The sequence below is a fragment of the Watersipora subatra genome, chromosome 9, assembly GCF_963576615.1.
Source record: "Watersipora subatra chromosome 9, tzWatSuba1.1, whole genome shotgun sequence".
Classification (NCBI taxonomy): Eukaryota; Metazoa; Bryozoa; class Gymnolaemata; order Cheilostomatida; family Watersiporidae; genus Watersipora; species Watersipora subatra.
The window spans coordinates 54,938,664-54,965,923 of NC_088716.1; the positions used below are offsets into that span (position 1 = coordinate 54,938,664).

Here is a 27,260-nt window from a genome sequence, read left to right on the forward strand (position 1 = left end):
CGAACATTTTATGTACGTCGACTAATAGTCATGATGCGCTTATTATTGCATTATGGGAAATAATTTTCAAATAAACACACTCCATTGTATGTTGCAAATGTAGCACAACAGAACATCATAAAATAAGTTGTTTATTAGAATGAAGTGACGCATAAATGTCTCTAGACAAACAAACAACTACTCGATGAACAATTTGGAATAAATAATTGAAAATACTTATGCTTAACAGCTCGTAATAACTGAAGGACTTTTAAAGTGATAAAATATACAAACAAACTACTGGATAGCTAACTATATAGGTAACTAGTTTATAAATGAACATTACAAACAGTTTGCTAAGTTGATTGAGACATCAAGAATATGATAAAAGGTGAGAGAGTATACTTTTGTTCGGTTGAGTTTAATAAAGTGGAGACAATCTATAAAGTCCATAAGTTCACAGCGAGCCATACCAACAGCTATAAACAATGTTAAAAAACAACTAACAATTCTGGATTGTTTCAATATATATTATTTGAGTTACATCAACTTTAGAAGTGTAAGTTTAAAGATCTGATAAAATGGTTTTTTATCTGTTTCGTCAGATATATTGCATAAAAATCTGATAAAAAGAATAAAAGATACAGAAACAAAATTGACTAAACACTAAACAACTTTCAAAGGCATCTTATGCATTAGAATTTTTACCACAAACAAAACATAATAATAATAATATAAACATAATAATATTCTACACTTAAAATTATGGTTTCAGTTTGGATCTTTTCTCGTAAAAACAAAAAAGAGTTTTATACCCTCTATTGTTGGTATGAATTTACCTATAATCACTGCTTATGAAAATTTCTTTTTTGTGAATATAAACATAATGTTAGATTCGGATATGTTGAATCGAACCTCTATTGGTTGTGTAGTCATTGTGAGTTGTAAAACACTCAGTTTTTAGCTGTTTTTAACAGTAAAGTGTTGTTGATTTTATCTAATCATAATAAATAGTTTATTAGTGCCAATTTTTAACTACTTAATTTTATGTTTTCGCAGCTAAATTAGTGTTTTTTGGTTTTATCAATGAAGATACAGACCCCTTTCATGTGAGACCTCGGTGAAGTCTTAGCTCTAATCACTGGTCCGACGGATGCCATTGTATTCATAATCTCTCAGGTTTTTTTCAGAACTTCCTTGTTGACTCTCTGTGATAGATAACTCTAGTGCAGCTGTGCTAACAATAGCTGCTGAAATTGACATCATATAATAGGTGCTTGGTTTTGACTGTTTACACCCTATATTACTGTTGTTCACCGTTGACCTGTTCTTATGAAAGAGAACAAAATTGACAGAGATAAGGCTAACAAATATTTTAGGTATTTATATGTTCACAATTACTAGTTACAAAGTCATCTTAAAAAACTGCTACTAGATACTGAGTTAGTTCAACAATAAACTATCAAAACAAAGATGAACAGATAAGGAACTGTGGCATAAGCGAGAACTTGTCCAGATAAAACAAACTCTAACAGCAATAAAACAAATAATGCTATTGAGTTCTAGTGTTATTTACCACTAGTATTGTTGAACAACTAAATGGTGGTCATCAGACAGAAGCAGGTCAGTTTTAACTTATCACTTTTCTAAACGAAGCTGATTTTTTCCTAATATTTAAATCCGTCATAATACTGATGGCCTCAGATAACCAGACTCTTGAGAAAAACCTGATTTTAGTGTTCCAACTCCAAATCCATCAACTATAAGAATACAGAAATAGATAATTTGATTTAGAATAAAAATTCACTTCTTTGACTGTTTGACATGAATTACAGAGTTTTAACTCCAGCAAATGGTAACAGAAAAAATCGTATTTATTTTTAAGTAGTGAAAGCATTAGTTTGTAGCTGGTAGATAGGCATAAGGATTTTTCTACTGGTGAATTTTGCCTGTTTTACAAAAAATTAACTCTCATATCTGGATATTGTTTCTCAAAAATGCAAACAATATAATTTTAAACTAAAATAACACAATTCTTTCCTACTATAATACTTAAAACATTTTTTCGTAAGACTCCACATTAATATACTATATGTATATATATATATAAAGTTGATAACACATGTCAAAGAAATGTAGTGAAGTCTTGAGGTCAGTTGATACACATACTTACACGCAAATAGAAGATTTCTAGAATTCCTCAAAAGATGAACAACGCGTAGAAGCAGAGAAAATCGCTGAATAGAAGGAATCCAGATGCTCTGTGAGAAATGCGAGTATCGTATGAAGCAGAGGAGACGTTATGGCAGACGTTGTGTCACTTGGCCAATGTAACTGAGACAGGTTGTTAATATTTGCTGTACCATCGGGATGACTGCTCAAGTTCTTACTAAATCAATCGTATTAAAGTTATACGATATGCATATATCTTGTTACACTTTAACAAACACATACTAAAATTCTCTTCGGTATACAGATGGCTTCTATTCTATAACGACCTGTCTGCTATTTACTACGCTGAAATATGATCTGGCTGTTTGAGAGGCCTTGTCAGCTAATGTAACAAGGCTAATAACTGCTTTGAGTCACCTTTCCCTCTCTTCATTTTCATATATCACGACTCTGTTTGACATAGCTATAAAATACTCATTCCATTTGCATTATTTTTGAAGACGTATTGGCTTACTGGCAAGGCGTGCCGATGTGAAAGCGTGCACAACTTGGATAAATGAGAGCGATGCATTACTGCTTCAATTTGAACAATGGTTTACTATTACTGCTATACTATACTCAGCCACATATCGGGTTCTATTGTTAACCGTTTTATTTGCCTCGTATCGGGTTACCAGTGTGGATATCATCTAATACCATTCAACGCAGCTTTTATCCTCACAATGCAGCAGGTTGGGCTATTGCTTCTTACAGAAATTATGTTGTTGCTAAATTGTATCTGAAATTATTCTTACCAGAATATTACATACGATGCATGATTAGTACAATGCACTTCAGTCAAGCGGTTATGCGGGTTTAACAAATGCAGTCTGCCAATTATTGGCATTTTGTGGTTACTTGGATTGGTTTTATAGTCTGGCCTTTGATTAGTCGTGTTGTTCCAGTATCTGAGGTATGTTTATAACAAACTTCAAGTTAGAAGTCTTAGTATACTCACTGCACCTAGCATAGCGTACAGATCACAAAAACATCTGACTTACAACTCAGTGTTATATTTCAATGAAAGCACACTATCTAAAGCATAGTTCAACTTCTCAATATAATATATCAAAGCTCATCTCGTAGGCCAGCAAACACTAAGTATCAATGTAGCATGAAAAACACTGCAAACGCGTTATATAAACTACAAATCAATATCTTGAATTACTGATGAAGCTGCTAAAGCCTTATGACCCCTAAAGGAACCCAGCTAAGATCTCGTTCAAATTCAATGTTGCTTATTATATTTGTATATAAATAGTGCAAATATCTGTGAAAACTCAAAAAACTTGTGTTGTTCGAAGGACGGGTGAGCTATAGAATTCATTAGCCATGTCTCCTACTGATGCGTAAGCAATCAGACATAGCACACAGGCTACGGACACTCTAAAATCTGTGGCTAGGACATAATGTTAGTAAACCTACTACTACGTATTTACTACTATGTAATAAATAATTTAATTGGACGAGACAATCTTGTGCGTTTCTATTGGTCAACTTGTCCTTTCTTACGCTGCATCAATTAAACTACAGATAAGCAAAAATAGATTTGGACGGAAAGAAATGCTATGATTTGGCAATTAGCACACAGACAAATGTTCTTTAATAGTAACTAGCTTTGCTTCATAAATTGTTCATGTGGCATAGAAGTTACACACTATCTCTTCCCTCAGAGGCTGAGCAATAAAGGTGTGCAGAAGGAATTAGTTTTTCCTCAGAGGAAAGCGCTTTGGAGTGGGGGTCGAGGAAAGACGAAGTGGCGAAGAGCTTCTAGTTGGTTTCCTGTTGGGAGTGAGTCTAGTAGGAGGTGAGAGGGAACCTATAAATATATTGTTAATACATCAAAATCAAATGAATTATTACAAATTAATAAATTTGCTGTTCTGAAATGACAGTGCATTCCGAAAGCGTTTAAAAACAGAGCATAACGAATAACTTTGCTTTGCACATGATTTAGAATTATTTGCAGGGTGAAAACTCACCACCGAACGACTCATTGAGACGCTTCACTTCCTGTTCAAGGAGGAGGTTGTCAACACGTGGGTCAATAGCGGAAAGAGATGTCTGCAGTCTGTATTCACCAGCATCATCACCCAGGTTGGCTGATCGACTGAAGGAAAGAAACTTGTCTGTCAGCGCTTTGCACCCTACTGTTCCACCCTACTGCTCCAAGTTTTATGATAACACATACTTAACTCAACCAAGCGTAGCTAGACTTGTTAAATATTTTATTAAATTTTTTGATAAAAAGCAATATTTTTCACATACAACATAATTTCTTTGTTTCTTTCATTTTATATATTTTGGTGAAAACAGACATCTGCATTCATGACTATCATTGGAAGAATTGCTGAGTGGGAAGCACGATAAGAGATAAAAAATAACTTGGAATACTCAGACTATCATGCACTCGGCATAAGTACATTTTCTTCATCATATATATATAGAAAAACAATTACCTAATATATTGTTGACGCTTCTTCATTTCTTGGCTGAGCTGGTCTTTGAGGGTTGAAACTTGTTCCTCGAGTCCCTTCACTTTCTGTCTGTGGGCACGCTCCCTTGAGTCCAGACACCTCTCAGCTTGGCTTTGTGCACTCTTCAGCCTGTCTGTCTCCATCTCTGTCTCAGCCCGATGTCTTGTTGTCAAGTCAATCAGCCTACAGAATTTCAAAGACTGACCAGTGATTTGCTAATAAAATTAAAGGTAAAAATAAATATTCAATCTTTCCAAAAAAATAATCGGATAAAAATTTAAAAAAATTTGAAGATTGGCAGACATTTTACTAAACGCAGTATTTCCAGCACAGTTTTTTACTTGCAGTAGGAGAACATTAAGACTCATTTATATTGGTGATAAATAGTATTGTTGTCATGATTAATTCCCATGTACGACCGCAATATTACAGAGACTCATTCATATATATTTATGATGATATCGATAAATTAACTGACATCTTATGTTATACACCTTCAATAAAAGCAAACTTCTATTTAGCAAACATTTAGACCGTTGAAAGTCAAAATTTGTCAAGTAGCTAGCACTGACAATTTAAAAATCATTAAACAGTGTGTAAAATTTTGTTAACCTGAAAAAGAAATTTAAAAGAAAACCGTTGCATACCTCTGAGCATGTTGGCTCTCTAATTCAGAGAGTTGTGCCTGCAGACATTGAACCTGTCTCTGAAGGTCAAGGTTGTCATCTTCCAGACGAGCCAAGGATGAGTTCATGTTGGATTTTTCTGTCTCAGATCGGCACATTCTTTCCTCATGCATCAGCTTCTCTCTCTCAACCTAGTAGATAAAAAGAGGATAAAGTCGTCAAGGAAACTAAATCAGAGAGCACAAAAGGTTTTACTTTTTATCCAATGAGATCTCAACTCACCAGCGGCGTTAGACAACTCTAAAAAATAATGTACAAAACCAACTTTGAACCATAAAACCACAAAGGAATCTAAGCATTTATTGTATAATTAAATTAATTCAACCATTTTTTGTCTCCTACTGGATCAAGCTAATACTGCATACCTTATCCAATGTCTTCTTCAGCGCAGTCTTGTCCTTCTCCAAAGTTCTAGCAGTTCTAGAAACTTCCTTCTGCTCAGTCTCCATGTTGGCAAGTTGTCTCTGCAGAGAGGCAACTCTGTCAGACAAAGCGGTTCTGTCTCCCTGCAATTTCTGAACCTTCTGATTCAGCTCCTGCTCAGCCTCTTGTCTCTGAACGAGGAACTACAACACATAGCATAGTTGAGTAAATACTGAAGTCTCTGAGTGCAGAATCGAAGGAGCAATCGAACAACCTTTTGAAAATGCTTTTTACAAAGTTAACTTTCTAAACCACTTACTGCATGGCTTTGGCGTACTTGTCCATCCAACTCATCTCTCCTAACAGCGCAGTCTTGCAGTTCTGCCTGCAGTGCCTGTACTCTTTCTATCAGTGAGTGATTCTGCTTCTTCGTGTCATTCTGGGCTTGCCTATTCAACAGAATAGCAGCACAAGTGAGTATGATTTCCTGGCTGCACAATTGCTAAGCGAACCAAAAGGCTTGTTATATATAGGCTAAGTACACTATTGTTTCAATATGGTAGAAAAATCAACAGTGAAACTATTAAGAGGCACACTCTTGGAGCATACTCCAGTGGTACCTTGAGATACGAGCTCCTAGAGATACAAAAAACTTTTGAAATCTGAGCTTAAATTCGAGCTAAATTTTCGCTGGAATCTGAGCTAGACTTTGAAACATGAGCTTGGCTTGTGTGGTGGTTAATGGAACAACGGGAGCTTTTGGTTAGGAATTTTTCTCCCTAGGTTATATAGGTGTTCATTTCTCGATTGGTTTGCATTTGTGTATACCATTTATCTTACCACAATCTATCACAATTTTGTTGGTGCCACCATAGCCTCTAACAAGTCTGTGGCAAAGACTATTAATGACATTAGGATAATGCCATTATCGACTATTTAGTGACATTTACCTGTTGCATTTCCGAAATACATGGAAAAGCAGGCAACTGCAAGCCTTGCCCCTGTGGTCGTTTGTCTTGAACGTAAAAATACAGTATTCATTTTTTTACTAATAAATTATTTCTGCCATTATCGATTTTGGTGATAAGAGTGTTTCACATTCAAATATATAATACTATATAGTACATATAATAGCTATGTGAGTGATTATGGGATGGGTTAAGAGCATTTTACAAGGTTGGAATAAATTATATATATTTTCTTTATATTAAATGAGAAATCATTGTTTAGAAGATGAATTTTTTGGAATCCGAGCTCAAGTTTAGAATGGGTTGAACTCATATCTCAAAGTACCAATGTAGGCCTACTTGATTTCACAAGCTTGTAGTTTATCCGTTCTGCTGCAACGACCAAATTAATGAGTTCACTCGTTGTACTTCAAACCTGTTTTAAAGTGTACCGTACTACAACCTAATACTCGTTACACTCACCAAAACTTTTACAAAAAACCTACCTAGTGGTGTCGAGTCTCTCCTGGAGGACGCGCCTGTCATGCTCAGAGCTGGTTAGAGCTCTTTGCATTTGCTGCAAGCGATCTTGGAGCTCATTGATGTTTGCGTTACATTCTGTTAGAGACATGTTTAGGTTTTGTACTCGGTCCTATAAAGAAGAGTTGGCGTATTAGTTTGAAATATTTGCATCGAGTGTCGAATTGTGATAAAAGCGCGTAAAAACAAACAACACAGAGAAAAAACTAGAGATGTTGCTGAAAAAAACTAAAAATTAGAAAGTTTATACAGCTAAACTGGGAAAGATTAAGAAAAAAACACAATTCTCTGTGACGCCATATGTAATATAGCATAAAAGCTATAGCTAGCTAAGCTTCCTTTTATTTGAGTGCGGAGTCATCATAGCTTTGCGATATCCAGAATGACGAATAGAATTCAAATCCAACATAATAGACGTTATCAAAAGATTGATCTAGAATGTATAATGAATCTAGCTACTAGTCAAATGATATGAGGTAAAGTAAGGTCAAACACTGGGTCAACAGTAGCTTATGGTTAGGAATCATACCTTCTGAGCAGATTCTTCCTCTTCGGTCTTAGAGAGACTGAGAGACAGTCTATCAACAGTCAGCTGTAGGCTCTGATTCTTTCCTTCCAGGTCCTGGACAGCACGAGTTATGCCTTCGATTCTCTCTTGCAACACCTTAAAGTATATAAGAAAGAATGAACAACTTCAAAAGGAGTTTTGGTTCAAACTGCTCAACAAGAATTTTGGCTAAAGATTATATTTGTGTTTACAATCGTAGACACTCAAACGTCTCGCACCTGCACTTCAGTCTCCTTGTCCGTCAACAAGACCTTTGTTCTCTGAATGTCTCCCTCCAGCGATCTCTTAAGCAGCTCCAACTTGGTGTTTCTAGCTTCTGAGTCATCAAGGTTAGCCTTTAGACTTTTCCTCTCTTCCTCTAGAGCAAGCAGATCCTGTACAACAAAAAAACACAGCATATAGATGTCTGTACCTAAGGTTGAAGTAGGATAGGCCGTAGATTTAAAATATTTGGCTAACCAATAATTTACCCCCCGATCTGATATTTCCATGCCAGAATTTCATGTTACATTTTATTACTAGTAATTAAATAAACTTTGAATAAACTATAAATAAACTAAATACTAAAAACAGCAAGAGTGATTACATGTGAACACTAACTTGCTTAAGCTTGTTCACTCTATCATTGAGTTGTCCTCTCTCAGAGGTACTGGCACTCAGGTTCCTCTCCAAATTATTGATCTTGTCCTGCATCTGCTTCCTGTCTCGGTCATTGCCTGCAAAATGAGAACATCTGCTGCATCGAATGGCAATCAATATGCAATATCATAAGTGCAACAAAAAATTAGGAAGCAATCCAATTGCTGATTTTATATCTTTGTTGTACGAGAAATGAGCACAGCTGCGGATTATGTTGCATGCCAATCCATGCAAAACACTCTCGAATACCACGCCCTCATACAGCAGCACATGACAAGTTTTGAGAACAAAAGGAGGGGAATCTGAGCAAATATATTGTAATGTATTATACCAACTAGCATGACTGAATGCCTAATTAACTAAAGTTAAAGCTAAGCTATTGACAATTTTCATACTTAATGGTAAAAACTGCTATAACTCACGTCGGATTGTCTCCTCCTGCATGACCATAGCAGTCTGGGCACTGGCAAACCTGCTGTCAAGGCCACGCTTGTCCTCCTCAACTTCGACCAGGCTTCTCTGAAGGTTTGAAAGCCGCTCCTCAACACGGGATTTATCCTCACTCGTTTCTGCCAGCTGAGCAGCCAGGTTGCGCACCTGCAGAAAAAGGAGACAGAATATGTTAGTAATCAATGTTAAGCACTTTGCTTGAAGAGTAAACTGAAACTAACAAGTAGTTTAAGCTAGTAGAAAAATTCTATTAGTTGATCAACATGAGGTATAACCCATGAGAACAACATGAGTTGTTGCTTATGTTATTGTTCTGCATGAGCATCAACTAGAGCCGTGGAGAAAACACTACCTGAGCTTGAGCATCATCTCTTTCTCTCTCAGTGGCAGCCATGACAGTCACGTAGTCTCTCAGAGCCAATCTTACTGCCTCTGGGTCAACCTCGGCAGCAGCACTGGGAGACTCCTCAAGAGCAGCTCGAGAAGGAGAGAGGTTGCGGCGAAGGGGAGAAGATGATCTTGAGCGAGTTCGATCAGGAGATCCGGTTCTTGGAATAGGTGAACCTCTGCCATCTGTGGTTGTGGCCAAAGTCGTCTCAAATCCTGCAAATTAAAAAAATAAGACATTGAATTAGACACCTAAACTTTAGATTTTAAATGTGTTGTAAACGTTGATTAAAGTTTTGCAACATTTTCCTAAAAAAGGTTGACAGATGTGCATCTAGACTTATGGGAACTCACCTTTGGATGGTGATTGAGGTCGTCGTCTTGGGCTGGTGCTCCTTGCCCTGACATTGCGACCATCAACAAAGTCCTCCTGCTTGAAACCAATAGACCTCCTGAGAGAGGAGTGAATGTTAGCAAGCTTATACTCCATGTCCCTCTTGACACCCTCTGTACGCGCCAATTGGTTCTCCAGGGCCTCCACACGACCTTCAGCGCCATTCAGTGTCAGTTTCAGCTCCTAAAGACGTCACAATAAAATCAAATGGGATTAAGAGCAAAGAATTTGACTGTTTGGCGCAGATATTTTAGTGCAAAACATTGTGGCTTGAGAATTTCTGGCACAGGACCTCTTGGCGCAAGTTACAAATTTGGAGTTATCCATCTTCTGGTTTGACTTATGACTCAACAAACTTTAAGTAAAAGTAGCCCAAAAAATGTGTACATAACAACTACATTCAGATATTTGACAGAAGTAGTTCATGAGATCTTTCAATCAAATTTTGGCTATGTAAACGTAAAAACTAATTTTTAATTTTTTCTTTATTTATTTCAAAGAAAAAGGTATAATGTGCAAACTTTTATAAATAAAATAATGTTTTTGCATTTTCTTTTACTATTACTACTGTATATAAGCATAAACAATGTTTTTGGTGTAAAAAAATTGTACTACAAAGTCTAGCACCAAAAAGTCTAGTGCCGAAAAGCCCTGCGCCAGAAAGTCTTAGACAACAAATAATACTAACCAGCTGTGATGTATATTATTTCCAAGGGTCAATTCAGTATTTTGGTTATGATGTTGACCAAACCAAGCAAAATGTGATAAATCTGAATTTTTCTGATTTTTTGACCTCTATTAAAACCAACCCTAAACTAACGCTAGTGAATACTAAATGAGTTTTATCCTTTTTTACGAAAAGTAAATTGACTACTTACTACTTTGGCTGTACCACATGACTGACCTGAATCTCCTCGTTAGCATTGTCAAGCTGAATCTCAAGATTACGTCTGTTGTCATCCAGTCTCCTCTCAGATGAGCGGCTCTCCTCAAGAGCCATCTTCAAGTCCTTCTCAACTGCGCGAGCTCTGTCTTCAAAGTCAGCCATTCGTCTCTGTTGATTGGACAACTCCTTTCGTAAAGCTTCTCTTGATGCCTCCGTCTCAACAACCTTTAAACACAAATGTAAATTACAAATGGACAGAAAACCAAATATAAAACTGCAAATGCTTTTTAAATCATTCAGGTGAGCAAGCAGAAGCACAAGTGTTTGATATATTTAGCTACTACCACGCCAAAAGAAGCTGGTTGCCATGATACAAGTAAAGCTAAGCTATTACCGGCAAAAGCATTTACAGTTGATATAGCTACCAAAGTTATGCAATATTCTGACATTATATTGTCAAACCAGAATGCCAAGCACTCTGCTATTTAATGATTCAATGCTCACCCTCTGCTTGAGTCCAAAGCTCTCCTTACGGCTCTCCTCTTCTCTCTCCTCATCTCTGGCAACTCGGTTCTGAAGGTCATTAACTTCTGAGTTGAGTTTCGCTTTCTCTCCGTCCAACATCTTGATCTGCCGTCTCAGCTCCTGAAGCTCTCTTCTTGCATCCAATCTTGCCTTCTCTACCTCTCTCAGAGTGTTTCTCAGGTCTGTTGCCTCCTTCTGAATAGCTGCCTTCTGCTCTTCCAAAACTAAACACGCATTCATAAAACCCATTTAAACTTCATTAAAAGAAACTGCCAAATCTAGTCATACAAAGGTATTTATTCTACTAATAGGGGTAATTGTAGAGGTGATTGAAAGTGAAAGTTTGACTATATAGTAAGATCATCTGGTAACACCCTGAATAGAAGAAAAAGGTAAACATTTTTTGTACGGGTGCACTGCTCTAACAGCAAATGAAAACAACACATCGAAGCACCAAATAGTAGCCCTTTAAATAAATTTACAAATAATCTAATGAGAAACATTCTTACAAAGCAAGCAATCTGAAGTAAAGGTATAACCTAACTAAGGATATTAGCTTTCTCAAAGTTGTCACCTCATATAACATTTTAGACTAATTTTTTGAGACCTGAAGCTAAATACTCACTGCCCACTCGCTGCTTCAAGTCCTGAACAATTCTGCTCAAGTCCACCTTTTCTGATTCAGTGTTTTTCACCATATTCCTCAACTCGGCAGCAGTTCTCTGGACAGCCTCCTTTTCACGGATCTCATCGTTCAAGTTTCTCTTCAGGTCAAAGATGTCCTTGGCCATGAGCTCTCGGGTCTCATCACCTGCATTACAATGGCTACTCGTTAGGAGGTGTAGATAAGCATGTGAGTAGACTATAGTATGATATGCTAATGTTTTGCAAAAATGAAACCTGGCCACGATTATAAAGCATTTGAGTGGATATTTGCACTCAAATATTTGGATATAATAACATTAAATTAAAAGATACATATTAATAAAAAAATGACGCACATTGATTATTTTAGTGTAAAACATTAATCAAGCAAACATACATCCTAAAATAAAAGAAGTACCAAATTATCAAAATATTTCTATGGTTTATGGTTCTATAATTTATGGTCATACCACAGCCACTCACCCTCTCTGATCTTCCTGTTGGCTTCAATCAGATCGCGTCTGATAGAGTCTCTCGTCTCTTCAGTCATCTTCAGTTGGGTCTTGAGCTCAGCAACCTCTCGCAATGCTGCCTCACGCTGCCGGTTCAGGTCTGTTATCTGGTTATTCAGATTCTTCACCTCGGCTTCATGAGCATCTACAGTTTCCTCAAATTGAGTTCTGAACTTCTTCAGCTCTGATTCCAGACTGCAGATACTGTTAGACAAACCAAGGGGCAATTTGATCTAACCATTCCTCATACAGTAATATTCGATGCTAGCAGACGCATTAAACCGCTTTAATATAGCAGTAAATCCAAAGTCTCATCCACAATTGAGACTTGTAAAATTAAATTTTAAGGTGTAAGAAGTTTAAAGCTTCATGAGCATCAACCATCATAGCTTTTCAAACCCTCCCCGCTAAATCTTTACTGTTCTATTCAAGACAAATTATTTTACCTAGTCTTGTCTTGCTCAGCACGAGTGGCAGCCTCCATCTTAGATCGGTCAAGGTCAAGTCTTGTGTTATGAAGGTCAGCAGCAGTGTTCGAAAGCTTCTCTGCTAGTGTGCTCTTCTCCTGCTCTAGCAGCGAAAGGGCCTGGCAGGCAGGAGACAAATGTTTTAACCGCCAGAAATGGGTGTGCTCATATCGACTCAGAAGTTTGTGACTGCTATTGGTATTGGACTGATGAATGACAACTTATTACAAGTGCTCAATGACAACTTATGAAAAGTACTCAGTGACAACTTATGACAAGCGCTCAATGTCAACTAACGACAAGTACTCAGTGACAACTTATGACAAGTGCTCAATGACAACTTATGACAAGTGCTCAATGACAACAAATGAAAAGTACTCAGTGGCAACTTACAGCAAGTCTTTGTTTAAATATCAGATCAGTCATTTGAATGTTACTTTTATCACAAAAGATGTGGAAACATTTGAAATTATACAAAACTTACCTGCTGCTTCTCATTCTCTGCAAACATCAGACTATCATCCCTATCTCTGCAGGTAGCTGCGAGCTCCTCTTCTAACTCTGCCTTCTCCTGGGCGTGTCTTCTCAGTGTATCATCCTTGTCCGTGGTGTTTCTAGCAATAATATCATCACGTTGGGCCTCGAGCTCTATCCTCTGATTATCCTGTAAACAGCAGAATATAATTGAATAACTGTACTGAGATGCTATGGCCATTGAGGCAAATCTTCAGAGTGAACATATTGCACTTGTAGCCGACTAACTAAGCAGCATTCTGTCAGCTCTTTCATCGTAGTTGTTCGATAGAAGCAATAATAGGACAATTCCTAAATACATAAAATGTGAACAAAAACTACACCTGGTGAACAACATAATCAAAATGTAAAAATAAATCCTAGGTTATTTCAATCTCATTGCAAAAACTACTAAATAATGTAAATTATATAACAAGCGTGTTAGATTTTATTCCCAAAATGGGATGGGATTTATGGAATGAAATTAAAAGAAACAGTTTCACAAACCTTCTCTCTGCTGAGTCTCTCCACATCCTCTTCGTGAGCAGTCTTCTCATTCTGGAATGCTTGTGTGAGCTCACTCTCTGTCTGAGCGAGTCTCTCCTCGAGACCATCCCTTGTCCTCTCAAACCTCTCATTTTCTGACTGGATTGTGCCTCTCAGTTTGCCAATCTCAGCTATAAAATATTTTATTTCATCTAATGCAAGTACCTCGCAACAAACGAGCCACTCAATAAAATTTAATAAAGTACTTTAATCAAATCTTATAAACTTTGGCTTGCATGATAGCACCACCAAACTTGGGTTATTTAAATGTCAAAACAGAAAACAGTCTTCAGTGACTCGTTAGACTTACAAACTCGCTTGAAGGTGCACATTACTTACTCTGCAACGCCTCCTTTTTTAGAATAAGCTCTTGGTTCTCTCCCTCAAGCTGTTCCTTCCTTGTCTCCAAGTTGGCACTGATTTGTTGTTGCTCATAGAGAGCGGAGTCAAGGGAGCTCTTATCAGACTTAAGCCCGGCAATCACCTAAAAAAAGGAGAAAAGTCTTATATTCACTAAATGATATAATTGAGCTGCAATGTATTATGGCATACATAAATTAATGAAAGAATGAAACTGGCACACATACTAGATCAATGGCTTTTATGTGCTCCGAGAGTTGCGTTCTCATAACACAAGTAGATACACGCTTGATCAAGAAAAAAACCAGGAAGACTTTGGCCGCTGCTCACCTCACTCTGAGACCTGTTCTCTCTTTCAGCAGCAGTGAGATCAACAATCAGCTGAGCCTTCTCCTTTGTCAAGTTCTCCTTCTCTTTGGCGATACGTACACACGTTTCATTGGTGCGCTCACAGTCCCTGCGTGCATTTACTAGCTCCTCAGCCAGAGAGGTCTTCTGTCGAGTCATCTGTAGGGCAAACAGAACTAATGAGATGTTTAGGTATTGCTATTCTAGTCATTCTTACTAAAGCATTAGTACAAACATAAACATCTGCAGGTAGAACAGAGCTGATGAACTGTTTAGATATTACTTACCTATCAATCCTTTTAGAGCATTAGTACTAACATAATCTGAGGCTACATTAACAGTTCCTCACGTATAGATGAGTAAATTATTACCTTATTGTAGATTTGATAAGCGCTATATCATTGATCAAGCATTTAAAAATCTCTGCCAACAAATCCCTTTTGGATTACCAGATCTTTTGAAAAAAGTAGGAAGAAAAATAAGGGGAAGTTTTCTAGCGACAATATTCAATCTTACAAACTATCAAGATACTCATAGATGTCTCTAGTAGCTGTTCAACTCTAGTTAAGAGTCACTATTTCACACCTCTAACACAAACCTAAAAAAATAGTTAAAATATAATTACTTACATTGTTGAGGGAATCAACAACCTCCGCCTTCTCTTTGCTCAGGTAAGAGATCTCAGTCTTAAGTTGTTCAATGTTGTTCTCAGCAATGTCGAGAGTTGTGTTCACTCCAGCCTTCTCTGTCTCGACCTCCATCTTCTCCTGCTCCACTCTCAGCAGTTCCTCTCGAATGCCTGCCTTTTCATTCTCGAGGGCCTGTTTGTCTCCCTACGCAAGTAAGCAGAGAATGAATAGCTCCTATCCTATACTCGCCTATCCTATTCACTTCCATACTACTACTATGCTACTTCCTAAAACGACTTCTTACTCCATCTTACTACTACCATAGACAACCTGCTACTAACTGCCTATTGTTAAATTTAATTGGGTGCTACTGCCTTCTATGCCTATCTTTGCTCTTGGTTTTGCATCAACCAACTAGCTAAGCCAACTGAATACAGCTGATAAGAATATGGCATAATGCTTAAAAAGTGCAACAACAATTTATGCGGCTAAGTTGGTATCAAAGAGAAATTCTCAATGTTTGAGCATATTTAGCAAAAATTTATGGTTATTTGAATAAAGCAGAGCAAAATTCAATTTAGTCAGAGCTGTTATTGGAGATGCCTGAACAGTTCAACAGAATAACAATATCAGATGGTAACTATTGGATGAATGAAGAAAACATTAGCGAGATGGTGAGCCTAACAAGGGAGTACAACTCTGATTGTTTCACACTTTTGTGGAAAAACACAAATTGAACTGGTGAAAGAGAAAATCAGTTTATGAACAAGTTGTGCCAGAAGGGGATGATTTGCTGAAACATTGATGATCAAAAATGACTGATTTTCGTTAAAAATCTGAAAAATGAGAAAGTTTTTGATAACTGCAAAGTTTAATCAAAGAGGCTGCTCAGTAGTGTATAAAAAGTTGTGCTAGTTAGTATTATACAGCGTTATAAAAAAGTACCTGAAGAGTTGCCTTCTCTTGCTCGAGGTGCATAACAATTCGGTTAAGTTCTATCTTGTCCTGTCCGAGGCCTTCATTCAGCGCTTGCATCTTCAGCAAAGCATCTCTAAGTCCTGCCTCCTCAGACCGCAGCTTGTTAATCTCAACCTCTGCAATATTCAACCACATAGATGGCTAAGTATAAGATTTGTCGACACGACGAGTTCATTCACAGAGAGAGTTTTTGAAGTCATTCTTGAAACAACACGGTTTTGCTGCAAACAGATCAAAACAAGTTAAAGCTACATTATATTTACACTCATAATTATTTTTAAATCTCTCACGAACTCATGCATATTGCTCTCTACTTTTTTTCTAACCAAAATAAAAGCAGTTTCTCATGTTTACAAACACTCACCTAGTTCAGCATTGAGAAGCTCAGCCTTCCTCAGTGCCTCACCCTGCTCTCCCTTCTCCTGATCAAGGCAGTCTTTCTCCAGGAGGGTACGGTTAAGTTGTTCCTTTGTCAGAACAAGTTCCTCTTTCAGTTTGGAGTTGCGGCCCTCTATCTGCTCAATCACCTTGTGGCTACGAGAGAGCAAAATCAGAATTAATGCCATGTGTAAGCCATGTAATAAATGTATATCTAGTACAATATGGCAAGTATATACAACACAACATGGTGCTGTTGGTTCATGATAATTTGTAACATTAATATTTTTTAACATTTTAACAATCGAGCTTTGTACAAAAAGACATAAAAGAACTTTGTCAATAACTTGTTGCAGCAAGCATTACTGTAAATTCAACCTCTAATTGTTTCAGAAGAAAAACTCACCATCTCTGGTTCTCAGTAACCTGTCTATCCTTGTCTTTGATAACATCTTCCTTTTCATCCTCAAGAATGTCTCTCTGTCTCTGCAACTCTGTGTTGGCCTGTTTAACCTTGTCACACTCAGCCGTTGCCAGATCAATCTGTCACATGTATTTAAAAGTATCGCTGACAAAAGGTTTCTATAGATATATTACAAAAGTAATACAGAGAATGAAGCTCACTAGTCTCAAGCAAATACAAATTCAAAAGAGTATTCATCACAAAAACTAATCATTGACTTTACAAATCATAAAATAAAGCTTGTATATTAGGAATAGACAACTCCATAACATTGATGTCATGGGTAGATAAATCCATACTGAAACCATTTTCTAGTAGTGTCAAGCCATTCATTACCTGTTCAGTGAGTTGAAGTCTCAGTTTCTCAAGCTGGCCCTTCTCACTTCCAGTGACATCTAGCTGATTCTTGTACCTCTGTCTATCTCTATCACTAGCATCTTGCTCCCTGCGTCTGTTTAACATACGGTACGATATATATTAGTTTAATCTACATACAGTGTCATAGCGTGGTGCTACAACTCCAAATATGCATAAAGCTAAATAACTCAATAATTAAACTTACGCGGCTTCTACTTCCTGCTTGTACTCCATGAGTTGGTTCTGCGTCTGTCTCAGAAGATTCTCTTTCTCATTCAATTCTCTCTTGGTATTGTCGTTGCCATCCCTGAGCGAGCCGAGCTTAGTGCGCAAGTCACTGACCTGCAGCTGTCGTTTGTTAAGAGCGGCCTGAACAGCGGAGAATGTTGAGTCCGCAAAAGCTGGAGATCGAGGACGTCTGTCAGGAGATTGCGACCTGAAGTAGACAAGTATTTTAGTAGGTTTATGGTTAAGGTAACAAGTAGGTTTATTTTTAATGCCGTCAAATATTTTTATTTACCTTCTTTTTGGTTTATCAAATTTAAGAATACAAAAATTTGTATTGGAGTTGAGTTTTTGTTTGATGAATCTAGCTGAAGAAGTTACTTTCTCATGAGCAAAGGTGATAGAGAAAAAGGAAAATGTGTGCAAGCAGCCTTCCACCACCATCTCTAACAGAAGAAGTGCATATGCATGGGTAAAAATCTCACATGCGAATTCGTGCTCTTAACAGAAAAAAACACTGATAATAGGTTCAGTGAATGCCAAAACTAGTACCATATATTGTGATCAGCAAACTTTCCTTATTATCAAACCACTTTCCACATTGAACTCTCCTGGTGGTAAACTATAACCTCTCGAGATCACACAAGTAAATTTGCTCATTATTCAATACCTTGTCTGGTAGTTCTAACAGACAGATAATAAAATATCCTTCCACCGAAGCTACCACATAAAGTTAAACAGAAATATGCCCATGCCCAATAGCTCTAAGGCTGATACAGTTAATCTGCCCAACAACCTAGTAAAAGCACAGGATAACGTAAAGCAACACTCTGACACCATTGGGGAGGTATGCTACTAATCTAGATCTCTCCAGAAATGCATGCCAAAACAACAAGCAGCTAATCAACAGAGCAGTGGCAGCATTACCCTTGGCTTAGCTCAGCTAGCCTCAACACGCGGGGTGGTACTGTGTATAGCCTACAACCGTATGCATGGCCAATAGTTGATATCACGCTAGGTCTCTAACAAACTGCCCATGTCAAACTGTGTGTGAGTCGTATGGAGTATTATGTGTAGTTCTTTCTTGTAAACGGGGCTTAACAATAAACATCTATTTTTATAAATTTGTAAAAATAGACTGTTCCTTAAAGTAATCTAAATTTGATATTGGTTTGATTTATCTTATGGTGTGTTTACATCAGGATGATTTGTTGAAGTTGTATTTTCACTGAGAGAGTCGGAGACATTTCAAATCCCAAAATTTTGTCTTAAAACGTTAACTTGACCTTTGCATGCTCTACACATGATATTTTTAAGAACTCCTTACATAAAAATTTGTGTGAAATAATTATCTTTGCTACGTGTAATACAGTGTTTTGAATTAATAACTCAATTTTGCCTAAAAAGCGACTAGCGTACTTAGAGCACGGAACATTTCAAGGAAGTTTAATCTAGCTATCAGAGAAAGCCTAAACAACTGTGAAAACAACAGTTTATCCTCAAAACTGTGTTTAATTATAAGTCCTGTGGCACCACTACAAAGCAAAGCATTAATAATTAACCTGTTTATGATCTTCTATTCAACATTCACAAAACATAAAAAAGAGAATGAATTGCAAAGTTGAGAGCGTGACCAATGCAACAGGTGTTAATAAGACCAAGGAGGTTAAACACACTTGACAGGTGAGTGACTATACATTCTGTCAGGTGGTCTTAGATCTTAAAACAAACTATAAGTGCAATGTCTTATTGTATGATTTCTATATCACACTTATGGCCTCATTCAAACTGGAGCTCGTGTAAACTCTACAGCTTGTTTAATGAATAAACGTAGGTAGGGCAGTCTTACGTCAGATCCGGGTGGTGTCGAACAATTCTTCCTGCGTTGGCTAGATCGCTTTGCTTATCTGCCCTAATTCAGCAGATCTGTTATATTAGGTAGATATAACTAACTGTTTCCAACGAGTAAAAATGGTCAACTCAGAGATTTCATTTATTCTATTTATATTTACAAAAAATCATGTGAAGCCATGAACTTATTGTACTTGTAGGGACTTAGTTTTAATGAATCATCAGATCATTTTTGTTCAAGGTAGACACCGACCTGACATATGCAAACAAGTACCTCATGCCCGAGACCCATATGCATTAAACAGTGTTTACATTTGTCTGCTCTCCTGAAAAGATCGCACTGACACCAACACAGGTCATGTTTACCAACACACATTTCATCCAATAAACTATTTATTACCACCAATTTGGTTCTAGTCAAATACTGCTGAAACACAAGCTATATCTATGAGCAGGGGTGACACCCACTCACCTTCCTCTGCTTCTTGCACGAGGAGACCTTTGCACAGGACTTGGGGAGCGAGCTGTTCTGTAGCTGATACTCTCATCATGTTCATCCTCAACTTGGCTGATATCTGCATCATTGATGACAGCCTGTGCGATGTCTCTGCAACATACAATGATAAGGGATGGCTAACTATATTTGTCCAACTTAAGTGGCCTCAGGCTTTCTGTAGGATATGAACCCTCTAAAAATATGCAAGCATCAAATCTTTACTACACCAAGAGTCGTGTCCATCCTAAGCCACACTAAAAGCGTCAAGAAAAGGTAGCCTCGCACCGGAATTAAACGTAGATATTCCATTTAGTTTCCAAGCGCGCTTCAACTGCGCCACTCGAACGTCTTTTTATGTCTAAGAATAATTGTGAACATCGTTATTACACGCGAGGATCTCTCATGTCGCACGAGACTACCAGCATGCTGGTATATATAAAATGCAAATGGCACAAAGTATGATTGAGAAACGAGAAAGTACAACAGCAACCAATAGAATAGTTAAAATGCTTACAATTCAAAAGCTGGTTGTTTGCCAGTTCTGTCAGACACATATGGTAAAAAGACACACTAAAGTTCACCAATATAAGCATCATTATTAACACCTACTAAAAAGTTTATACTCTCAAAATCATGTTGATGTGATTACAAAGAAGAATATTCACCTAAGAGCAGCATGCAACTCCTCGGTCTCCTCTCGTAGAGCCTTTGCAGTCTCGTTCTCAGTCTGATCAGCGGCCTGTCGACTCTCCAAGGCACTGACGTTGCGCTGCAGCGCCTGTATTGTCTTCTCTTTCTCTATCAGTTGGATTTTCATTCGTTCATTTGTGACCGTCATCTCAGACGCTCTAAAGTTTAGGATAAGAAAGGTAAAACAGGCTAAAAACGTACCTACTTCAAGTGTTAAATTATGTCCCATCATACTGGAAGGTTAAATCGCATACAGCTACTCTAACTTCTAGTCTCCTCGTAGGTAGCTAAATACTATAGACTGACCTGGCTGAGAATTCCGCTGACTGAGATTCAAGTCTAGACTGCAGTTCGATTGTCTCCCTTGTCTTATCCCTCAGCGCACTCTCCATGCCAGCCGAGCTGCTTGGCATTCTCTCTGGCACAGCTTGGAATGACTACAACAATCAAATTTTGTTCTGTGAGAATGAATTAGTGGTAAATGGTGTGTCAAGGACTTTATAATTCTTAAATTTGATAGGTTGAGTTCTAGCAAGTTGATAGAGTGTTCGGGCTAACTTAGCTCGTTCTTAAAATCACGAACTGCTGCTGACCGGCATCTTTTGATATGTTATCCTTATGATAAAATAGTAAGCAATTCAGATATCAAATAGAAATAAGTAAAATCTGTTATATATAACATCAAACGTCTGCTATCTAGTTTCAATAATGTTTATTTCAACAATTATCACCAACCTTGCGATCTAACTAATGTATCTGCAAATGTATAGTCGACTCAACCAATGCATATGTACAAGTATATAACACAGGTATCTACAATAAAAAGTACAACTAATCTTTGGTAGCTAGTAGGTAAAGAGGAAAGAAAATGGTGAAAGTGTATCACTCACTCTATCAGGGCTGGCAGAGCTTCTTGCCTCAGCCGACCTCTGATTGGCATTGAGATTAAGGCAGGCTGAATGCATGCTGCGGTGAACTCGGCTCAGGTCAGCTCTCACGTGTGAGAGATCACGCTCTGTGGCCGACTTCATCTCCGAGAATTGACGTCGGAAGGAAACAACTGCTCGCCATAGGGAAAGGAGACGAGAGTGTTCAGCTGAGAAGTACTCATTGAATGATTGCTCCTACAAAAAACAACCTCTCTTCAACACCATTTATTTTGTAAATATTCTTAAAACGATTTTATTATATTTGTAGTATATATAAACCATTGTAATAATTCCAGAAGAATATGAAAAGCAATGCCTCGTAACTTGCTTATCCGCAAGCAAAAACAGTAAATATATTGATTGAAGGCTGCATAATCATCTATGATGCGAATAAGATAGCAAAAGATATTTGATGCAAGAAACCCTAAAGAGCGTTTTAAAGACAGATTAAATAAAAAACACCGCATTTAGGTTCATTGCTGATCAATAACATTTGCACTATTATGAATCTTCACTTGCGCCGTGGCGCAAAGTCTATGTTAGATTACTTCATTGCAACCAGCTGCTGTAATCCAATGTTATCTTACTAGAAAAGAAACTGGTTAGGCAGAGACATTTTTTAATAAGCTGCTAGATGTTTGTCATAGCAGGTGTCAAGGCGGCGCAGAAACCCAAGCTTACTCGACAAGATGCAACCATCAGCAATACTCAAGTTAAACTCTGCATAGCTATAATGTGATAGATAAGTAGACCATAGATGGGGATTGAACTAGAGGGTGAGAGCGGAGCATGCACTGCGCTGCAGCACCTTTTGCTGTATGGCTAATCAAACATTTGTTCTCTGTGAGCCGATCAATAGCAGCCTCTTGATTCTTGAAATACCCAAGTTTGAACAAAGCTTTTATAGATAGAAGATATTGATTGGTAAAAGACCAATAAGAGATGAATAGTAGTACGAGTACAGAGAATAGCCTTAATAATTGTGATATCAAAGTGAGATACCTATTGATCTGGGCATGGCTTCAGCACTGACTGCCTATTTGACACCTTTCACCAGATGCCCATAACTTATGTATAAGCCAATCAATGTCATGTTGTTGATAGATTGTAATGTCATAGCGAGATGACAAGCCAGAGGCTGCTGACACTTCAGATAAGGTGCTAGCGGCTGCTGAGCAAATACAGTATCACAAAGAATCTGTCAAAGGAGGATAATTCCAGTGAAAGAGAGGCATTATCTCACCTCCTCTCTCCACTCAGATTCCTTAGCCTCCAACTCCTCTCGAGCACGCTGCCAGTCGGCTGTCAGCCTGTGGATATCAGCTGTCAAGCTCTGATTGGCGGAAGTGGCTTGGTCCAGTTGTCCACGAAGCATCGAGTTGACATGGGCAAGGGAAGATGATCGCTGTTGTTCCTGCAATAGAGCCCTTAGGTAACATATCAGACACTCAATATACCACCATAGGTTTAACAAAAGGTGATTAGCTGGTGATTTTAGGGCAGCTAAAGGTGCTTTGGAGAGTTTAAAACAATAAAAATCTGAAACTCTTAAAAATGTATTCTAACAGCTTTTTGTGACAAATAATTTAGAACAGCACATTTTCCCCTAGAGCCGGACTTAAACAAAATCTGCTGTCAAGAAATGTTAAAACCTTGTTTCATGTACTATAATGTTTAGCTGATATCTTAGAACCAGTAAGTAGCATATTCTGTGTGGTCTAAAAGCCTAATGTAGGTCGTATCAACCAAGCGACTATCAATAAAACACAATTAGCCATATGACTAGCTCGTAAGATAATCAATCTACAAGCATTATTGATAAATGTTCTATGAGAAGTTACCTCCTCCAGCTTGATGAGAGCGGTCTCTAGGTCCATAGAATGATCATGTTCAACAGCTCTCAGCTTAGCCTCGGTGTTCTCCAATCTAGACTGAAGAGTGTCAGTCGTATCTTTGAGCTACAAAACAGACTTTAATATGAGCTACTAAAGTCTCTTATCACTAGCTCCGTGATGTAGTCCATCAGCACTACGAGTTATTAGTTAGTGTTAAAACGCAGTTGTTTGACTTGCACAACTTATGTGAGTTAGTGATAGCCTATAGCCTAAAGATAACCAGACCTATTTTGTGGTGATATTTTTCTGTTTGTAATCTTCCAGTTATTGCTGCATTCAAGAGCCGACCTTTGAAGAAAATGAGAACATTTATACATTTTTAGTCTTTGTAAATGTCACGAATGAATTGAACCTAACTCTATGTACAGCTCACTTAACCTAGCATGAATTGAAAAGTTAGTGGTGGTCCTTTTTGATGTCAAGGCTACTAACCAAATACAATACCTGCATGCGCTGTGACACGTATTCTCATTAGCAATATCTGATAAGGAATGAACTTAAGGTAATTTAAAATCAACTGCTTAAATACCATCAACTTTAAAATATAATTAAAACATTCTTCAACTTCAACAGTTCCGCTAGTTAACATATCGATGCTCAATTTGACTTGATATCTGCAAGTTGTGAAAGTAGTGTATAGCTTCGTGCATGGAATGGATTGCAAACAAATAAGTTAACTAACTACACCACACACTTCTTCTGTAGTGTCAACACATAGTCATGGTGCGCTGCTCTAGATGTCTATGCACACTACAGTGATGAATATTAGGAAATTACTGGCTGTCTAACTCTAAAGACAGTTAATTCTTCAAACTGATAATATGAAAGTTTGGATTTCATAAAAGATAAAATTCAAACTTTCTTAGATGTGAACTACAACACAGGCAGGTGGATAGACAGAGTGCAGACTGTTGTCAACCAATCAAATCTCACGCTTACCACAGCCTGAGATCTCAGTGACTCCATTTCGCCCTCGAGGGCGCCACACTTTTTCTTATATTGCAAGACCTGTAACATTGCGCGGAGTACAACATGGATACAAACAACATTTTGCCAGCAGCAAAACAACATACCATGCGTTTTACTTGGTCATCCTTTTGTTGGAGAGTAAACTCCAAGTCTCCACACTTTTTCTTATATTGCAGTACCTGTTTCGAAGGAGAGCAAACTCGATAGACAATATAGATAGGTATTGCACACAGCTACAAATACTGCAACTAATATGAAGCTAAAAAATAAATTGGTCAGATTTTGAGTGCATGTAGCGACAAGAAGCTGTGATCACAAAGGATTGTGGGTAAAGCGGGCCAAGGGATTGTTTAGCTAAATTGTGTGAAAAACTAAAAAGCAATCAACTGGGTCATCGGATGAAAAGAGAACCATCTAGTCGTATGCTGCCATGTCACGAAAAGCTGGTGAAATTTACCTTGGCTTGCAACTTCTGAACAAGCTGGGCTTGTCGCTGCTGGCCATCTTGATACGCCTGCAACTTCCTCTTGTAGTTGGCATGCTCTTCATCCAACTTCTTTCTCAACTCGATGTTCTGCTGGACAAGCGACTTCTGTCCGACATCGTCACTGCTGATTTCTCCACTAGATAGCTTCAGTGCCTGCTCCAGCTATGTCAAGTCATAGAACATGTTCACATTAATGTTTGGAGTTATCGGCACAGTTTTTTCATCAGTGTTGTTCCAACAACCTTGCTTAAAACAGCTAATGAATGCATAGCCCCTTCCAAAAAGCAAAACTTGAGAAAACGATCACTTGTCCGATTTTTTTAAATTTGAGAAAGCATTGTCAGTTATTTTTGTATCATTTAGCAAAACTTAGCATTGTCTCAAGGTCATACACCCTTCGCTAAGGAACAATAAAAGCTTCTCCTAATGTAATCCTAGTAAGTTTAATACAATTCACAGCTCAGCACTACGCGGTCTTTAAAAAACGTAAAATAAGCCTGTTTTATGAAAAAATGGCAAAAACAAAAAGGAAGTTGTGCATATAGGACAACAGCCCTGAGGCAGCGGTAGTTAGCTAACGATGCCGGCCGGTAAATGCAGCAGCTAGGCCGCATATTTACAAAGGAATCGATACACCAATTCAGACATATACTAGTTTTGTTAAATAAATACAAAAGCCTTAAGAAATAGAGAGGCAGCATGAAAGGACATGAAACAATGAAAAGAGCTGAAACGAAGAGAGGTGTAGAGGCATACGATAGCTACACTACTATTGTTCATGCTGCTGTAAAATGCATATATAGCTGCAGGTAAACGACGTGTCACCGACGTGTCACCAAAAGACCTGATCTTCTGGGCCAACGGCTGAACATGAGCCTGAGCTTCACATGAAAACAAGAAAGTATGCGGCCAAATGTGGAACATATCTCCAATCATATCATTCGTATCTATGTTAATGCAAATTTATATACATATCTATATATATATTATTATACACACACACATATATATAAATATATTATTCATTGTTTTATCTGGGCTGATGTTTGGTTGCCAAAACTATAAAAATCAATTATAAATAATGATCAGTTTTTAATACAGAACGATATCTTGAAATAATCCTAAATGGCTACCTAAAACATACTCAGCCTTGGAGTAACATGAACTCAGTGATGATGTCATTTGTACGGCAGCAGTGCATGATACATGTAGATAGACAATCCTGAATGTCATATGCTAAAACTTGACATGAGAAATTACAAACACAAATCTTTGAAGCATACGAACCATGCGCTTCCGCTGTTGAACAATGCCTAAAGAAGCTGTTGTTTCGCTGCACGCAGAGTTCATCATGACAACGCCCAATTTTTCAGTTCCCACACATGACTAGAGCTGTCTAATGACTGAGCTTTTACCATTTGATATTGGACACCACATCAATTTTAAAAACCTTAGACAATGCTCGCCCGAATAAATATTTAACACCAGTATTTCAAAAACACCGATAATAGTGAATGCTTAAAAGCCTGCACAGCAGCTCCCAAGAGTCACATTACGTACGCTTGTATTGATCTTCAGGAATCTGAAAAAGGAGGATTTTAAATGCCTGGAAATATACGCAGCAGTTACTCACTTTGCTTTCTTGCAAGTCTTGATAGTTGTCCAGGTAGCTCATGGTATATATGAATGCCTATCGACTTTTTTTCCAAAAAATGCTACTCAACACGAGCTCCGCATTACAAGTTCAATTAGACGGGATCAAGGCAGAAAATGACTGAACACTAATCGGTCGGTCGCTACGATCTGAATAGACGCTGCGGCCAGCCTGATTGCATCCAAGGACGCCACTTGCCAAGTGATATGATGTATAATTGTTTGCATAGGGTTTCATTGTCCTCGTATACAAAGCGACACAATGGGCTCGTGCTATGGACCAGTGTGAACGTAGCCAGCTAGAGTTTCTTTGAAGAATTTCATATAAGAACGAGCAAACAATGAGAGATAATGTTGCATAGAGGCCTAGCGCTTGTATATAACAAATGTTATAATTACACAATCACCAATGTCAGCATTAACAAATATGTTCTATTTACATGTAATTTGTTCGTTTTATTTAAGGGCAGCTGATAAGGAGTTGTTTGACTAAATTCGAGAGTCTGAGATTGTGACCATTATCGGCAGCAACGCTGCCTAGGAAACCTCTCTAATGCCCGGCTGCGGTAAAGTGCGTGATATGCTAGGTAAATATTACACGGCAGCTTTCTGTACCGGCCGGTCAATCAAGCAGTGCAACAAAAGTGCCTGAAATGAAAAAAGAATCTCTTTAAAGTTTTAGGATAAAGTTTCACCCGATAAAACACTAGCTATCGAAGGATATGTCCTTTTATATTTTAATTACAACTTATAAGGCGTGAAGAAAGAGCTGCTCAGTTGTTATAGCGGCGTAAAACCAGCTATAATCCTGATGTGT

At 37.8% G+C, this 27,260-nt stretch overlaps 1 protein-coding gene across 3 annotated transcripts in view; it reads right to left on the reverse strand.

The window, feature by feature from the left end:
* Positions 1–3,204: 3,204 nt before the first annotated feature.
* Positions 3,205–27,260, reverse strand: part of LOC137404635 (rootletin-like) — a 31,826-nt gene continuing 7,770 nt past the window's right edge. The window contains exons 1-37 of one of the 3 annotated variants that reach the window (XM_068090863.1): positions 26,424–26,490; positions 24,761–24,952; positions 24,408–24,482; positions 23,281–23,397; positions 22,683–22,853; positions 21,401–21,634; positions 20,817–20,947; positions 20,486–20,668; positions 19,797–19,931; positions 17,454–17,684; positions 17,228–17,342; positions 16,835–16,971; positions 16,415–16,584; positions 16,018–16,166; positions 15,073–15,276; positions 14,426–14,602; positions 14,075–14,219; positions 13,697–13,866; positions 13,161–13,340; positions 12,656–12,795; positions 12,181–12,413; positions 11,678–11,863; positions 11,032–11,276; positions 10,546–10,752; positions 9,602–9,824; positions 9,213–9,463; positions 8,833–9,007; positions 8,372–8,487; positions 7,990–8,145; positions 7,733–7,867; positions 7,170–7,315; positions 6,036–6,165; positions 5,719–5,919; positions 5,315–5,484; positions 4,650–4,850; positions 4,173–4,300; positions 3,206–4,009 (exon numbers count right to left, since the gene is read on the reverse strand). In XM_068090863.1, the coding sequence (XP_067946964.1) occupies positions 3,894–4,009; positions 4,173–4,300; positions 4,650–4,850; positions 5,315–5,484; positions 5,719–5,919; positions 6,036–6,165; positions 7,170–7,315; positions 7,733–7,867; positions 7,990–8,145; positions 8,372–8,487; positions 8,833–9,007; positions 9,213–9,463; positions 9,602–9,824; positions 10,546–10,752; positions 11,032–11,276; positions 11,678–11,863; positions 12,181–12,413; positions 12,656–12,795; positions 13,161–13,340; positions 13,697–13,866; positions 14,075–14,219; positions 14,426–14,602; positions 15,073–15,276; positions 16,018–16,166; positions 16,415–16,584; positions 16,835–16,971; positions 17,228–17,342; positions 17,454–17,684; positions 19,797–19,931; positions 20,486–20,668; positions 20,817–20,947; positions 21,401–21,634; positions 22,683–22,853; positions 23,281–23,397; positions 24,408–24,482; positions 24,761–24,952; positions 26,424–26,465 (6,117 nt within the window). In that variant the 5' untranslated portion in view covers positions 26,466–26,490 and the 3' untranslated portion in view covers positions 3,206–3,893. Of the gene's footprint in view, positions 4,010–4,172; positions 4,301–4,649; positions 4,851–5,314; positions 5,485–5,718; positions 5,920–6,035; positions 6,166–7,169; positions 7,316–7,732; positions 7,868–7,989; positions 8,146–8,371; positions 8,488–8,832; positions 9,008–9,212; positions 9,464–9,601; positions 9,825–10,545; positions 10,753–11,031; positions 11,277–11,677; positions 11,864–12,180; positions 12,414–12,655; positions 12,796–13,160; positions 13,341–13,696; positions 13,867–14,074; positions 14,220–14,425; positions 14,603–15,072; positions 15,277–16,017; positions 16,167–16,414; positions 16,585–16,834; positions 16,972–17,227; positions 17,343–17,453; positions 17,685–19,796; positions 19,932–20,485; positions 20,669–20,816; positions 20,948–21,400; positions 21,635–22,682; positions 22,854–23,280; positions 23,398–24,273; positions 24,343–24,407; positions 24,483–24,760; positions 24,953–26,423; positions 26,491–27,260 lie in introns of those variants that run through there. The other 2 variants (XM_068090862.1, XM_068090861.1) reach the window with 2 other exon arrangements.